General features: G+C 43.6%; 1 protein-coding gene across 3 annotated transcripts in view; it reads left to right on the plus strand.

Annotated features, from left to right (window-relative positions):
- The window catches only part of LOC102758333 (zinc finger protein 30 homolog), a 26,867-nt gene that overhangs the window by 989 nt on the left and 21,766 nt on the right, over positions 1–4,112 (plus strand). For 2 of the 3 annotated variants that reach the window (XM_015572005.1, XM_006776110.2), the window contains exon 2: positions 780–832. In XM_015572005.1, the coding sequence (XP_015427491.1) occupies positions 824–832 (9 nt within the window). In that variant the 5' untranslated portion in view covers positions 780–823. Of the gene's footprint in view, positions 1–6; positions 333–779; positions 833–4,112 lie in introns of those variants that run through there. The other variant, XM_015572004.1, reaches the window with a different exon arrangement.

Below are 4,112 nucleotides of genomic sequence, written 5' to 3' on the forward strand. Positions count from 1 at the left end.
CGCAGGGCTAAGTGCCTGTGGTAACACGCGGAGTGCACTATCTGAGCGGAGCTCTCTGTGGCCCTGGTGTGAGAATCCCATGTGGCCACGACTCCGTCTCTGCCTTTGGGCGTAAAACTGGGAAAGGCGCCCTCTTTGTCCATTCTTGGTCAACGCTGGGAGTGTCCGGCGGTGGATGGGTTCTGGGCGTCTACCCCAGACCCCGCCTGCATTTCCAGCCTTTGTATCTCCAATTACACTCTCCAGCCCTGCCGCTGCTGACAAACCGTCGCCATTTGCTCTCCAGCCCGGTAAATAGCTTTCGCCCGGATGTTGTTTCTGCTGTCCAGCCGGTTTGTAGAGCTTGGGCCTGGGAGCTCCTCCTACTTGTACTTTTTGTTTTTTCACCCTGGTCGCCAGGGATCTCGCCCCATAGAGGTGCCCCCAGCCTAGAGGTGTGGGTACTCTGGCAGATGGATCCACTTACCCTGTGTCTTGGAGCTACAGATCTGGGCTCAGTATAATCTACGGGGCTTGGAAGAACCCCAAGTCAGGCTTTATGGAGGAAGGCAGCCACAGTCTAGGTTTCTCTCCCAGGACTCCCATCTGGACCCCTAAGGCCACTGTGCTTCTGTGATATGATGGAGAGGATGGTGGAAGTTGCAGGCTTCTTTGGCTTTGGACCTCTTAGTGCCTGGGGTGGGGCAGTGATTTCTTTTAACTGGGCCTCCTTCCAGAACCTGGGAGAGCCTGTTGTCTCCTAGTTTTCTAATCTTTTTCCACCTTTTTTCTTCTCTTAGAATCCAGAACAGGAGGAAAGAAGAGCCGCTGTGCATCAAAAGCCATGGCAGAGGTAAGTTGTATGTGGCACTTTATTCTTGGAAAGGGTTTCTTGGTTTTCAGAACACCATAATATTTCAGGATTCTATCTAAGAGATTTACTCTAGTGATTTAGAGAAAAGGGAAGAGAGAAGGAAACCACATTTATGGAGAATTTTCCTGAACCAGACAGAAGCCTAAACCAAAGCTTTGTTCTAGAATTTTCACTTCCCTGGATTTTGTTCATTCCATAGTACAGGGGTGGGGAATCTTGTTTCTGCCAAGGGCCATATGGATATTTATAGCATCCGTTACAGGCCATACAAAATTACCAGTTTAGAAATTAGCCTGCTATATTTGGTCAGACATTTAATTAATTCACCCCTAATGCCTTGGCAGAGCCAGACCAAATGATTTCACGGGCCTTATATGGCCAGGGGCCCTACATTCCCCACCCCTGCAACAGTACAAATGTGCCTCAGTGATTTGGCAGGGAAGTTGACCTACAGAATAAGGTTACTCACTGCCATCTCCCTAATTTCTTTGTTGTCCCTTCCAGTGTCTCATGCACTAGCCTATTTGCTCCCAAAATTTATTTATTTCTTTTTAATCCTCACCAAGGATATTTTCTCCATTGATTTTTAGGCAGAGTGAAAGGAAGGGAGGAAGGGGAGATAAAGACAGAGACATCAACCCACTGTCTTGGCTTAAACGCTGACTGGGATGGGGGATTGAACTAGCAACTGAGGTACATACCCTTGACCAGGAATGGAACTAGCAACACTTTGGTCTGATGCTCTAACCACTGAGAAAAACTGTCCAGGACTGCTTCCAAATTTGTAATAGCCTGGGATGCCTGCCTGCACTTTTCATTCTAGACATTTTTTCCCCAAGATAGAAATAACCTAATTGTTCTCTTTCTAATGACTGAGGTAATATAGGATTCTTGCAAATATTTCAAAACTTATTAAGACAAGTTTGTCATCCATGGTCCCACCATTTAGTGATACTCACTGTTAATATTTTCAAAATATATTTTTATTGATTTCAAAGAGAAAGGGAGAGTGAGAAACACCAATGATGAGAGAGAATCATTGATTGGCTGCCTCCTGCATGCCCCACACTGGAATTGAGCCTGCAACCTAGGCTTGTGCCCTGACTGGGAATTGAACCATGACCTCCTGGTTCATAGACTGAGTCACACCAGCTGGGTTCAAATTATCCTTATTATTTTTAGTCCTCACCAGAGAATATTTTTTCCTTTTTTTTTTCTTGTGGGTTTTTTGGTTGTTGTTTTTTGTTTTTTTTAGAGAGAGAGTGGAAAAGAGGCAGGAGGTGGAAAGAAAGAAAGAGACATTGACTGACTACTACCCGCCAGGGCCCTGACCTGGAATGGAACCTGCAACCTTTCGGTGTGCCCGCCTATGCTCTAACAACTGAGCCACACTGGCCAGGGCTATTTTCAAATTATTTTGTCTGTACATATGTTTAGGTATGTAAATTTGTTTTCAGAATGGGATCATGTTACTGCTAGAAGCAACTAACTTATTGTGTTTGCTTTAAGCCACTTTTAGTTTGAAATTCTTCACATGTGTTATCTTGTTGAATCCACATAACAACCCATAAGACAAGTCTGACTATATTTCATTAATTCTATGATGCACTTTATTTTTACATTGTGATAGGTTTTACGATTTTTGGCAAGTCATAGTTTCATTGATGGCATTTTTTTTTCCTGATGTATAAATCAATATCATCTCAGAATTGATGAAATATGCTAATATTTTAAGTTGAGAAATGAGGAAATAGATTCTGTTAATTCACTTGTTCCAAAATTACATATTAAATGATATAATTGGGATTTCCAAATTGTCTACTCATTTCCTTTCCCCACTTGTTAGAGTATTATCTTTCTTGGTTTATTTTAAATAAGTTTATATGTCAAGCATATTTCACTTTATCACTTATAAGTTGTTTTAGAAATGTTTTTTCATAGTCGATCTATTTTTGGTTTGTGTTTCAAATTCAGAGTTTTTAAAAAATGTTAAATGTTTTCTTCCCTTTATGTTATGCCAAAAGTTCTTCCCTACTATAAAAATAGAAAAGTTATTCTTATTTTCCTAAAGTACATTTTTTTTTGTTTATATATTTTAATCTTTAAAGTATCTGGTGTGAGATATGATCAAAAAATGTGGGCTGTCACATTCCTAATTTAGGGTGTTTAGGCTTTTTTCTATGATTAATTTATTTTAAAGAATGGCATACTATTTGTAGTATGTTCAGGTGTATTTTTTTCCCCCTAGATGTGTCTGAGTGTGGCTCTTCATTAATGTTGGCCAGTCAGTTCTCAAGAATTCCTTTCTCTCTAAAGACTAAGAAATAATATTTGTTTTCTAAATACATCTGTTTCTTTCTTTCTCTTTGACTTTTCTTCTGTCTTCTGTGAGAACTTGCTGAATTTATCTTCCCATTGCCATCCTGGCTAGAACTTTCCTATGATTCTTAGAAAAGGACTACATCCTCCCCATTCATTCTCAGTACATTTTGGTAAGGAAGGAACTCCAGCTCCCCTTGACCTTCAACCTTTGATTGTCCATTTCTCCCTCTTTCCTTCTTCCCTCAGAGTGGTTATTGTTCTTTCTCTGTATTAATGTGAGGCTATCTACACTAATAAAGAGAAACATGCAAATTGGTGTCACTTTGCTACACCCACAAGCCAGCCCACCAGCCAATCAGGAGCATGTATGCAAATTAACCCAACCAATATGGCGGTGGCCATGGAGCTGGAGCGAACAGGAGGCTTGGGTTGCTCCCATTGATGGAGGAAGCCAAGCTTCCTGCCCGCCCTGGCCAGCCCTGGCCTCTGCTCAAGGCTACAAAGTTTCAATTATAGAAGATAAATAAATCCCAGATACCTGCTTCCCTCCACTCAAGGAGGTGCTGAAAAAAAAAGAAAGAAAAAAAAGAAGGGTCTGGGAGCTTGGGTAGCGGGGGGCCGTGGCCAGCCTGCAAACAGCCAGCAGCCCCTCATCCAGGCTAGCCAGGCACCCCAGTGGGGACCCCCACTCTGAAAGGGGAGTGGCCAGCCTGCAAACAGCCCTCAGCCCCTCACCCAGGCTGACCACACCCTCATGGGGTGAGGGTCCCTGCTGGGGGGCTTAGCCAGCCGCAAACAGCCATCAGCCCTTTTACCCAGACTGGCTAGGCACCCCAGTGGGACCCCCCACCCTGAATGGGGTGTGGCCAGCTTGAAAACAGCCCTCAGCCCCTCACACAGGCTGGCCAGACCCCCCAGCGGGGGCCCTCCCCCCATG

The sequence above is a fragment of the Myotis davidii genome, unplaced genomic scaffold (genome assembly GCF_000327345.1).
Source record: "Myotis davidii unplaced genomic scaffold, ASM32734v1 scaffold1429, whole genome shotgun sequence".
NCBI classification, from domain to species: domain Eukaryota; kingdom Metazoa; phylum Chordata; class Mammalia; order Chiroptera; family Vespertilionidae; genus Myotis; species Myotis davidii.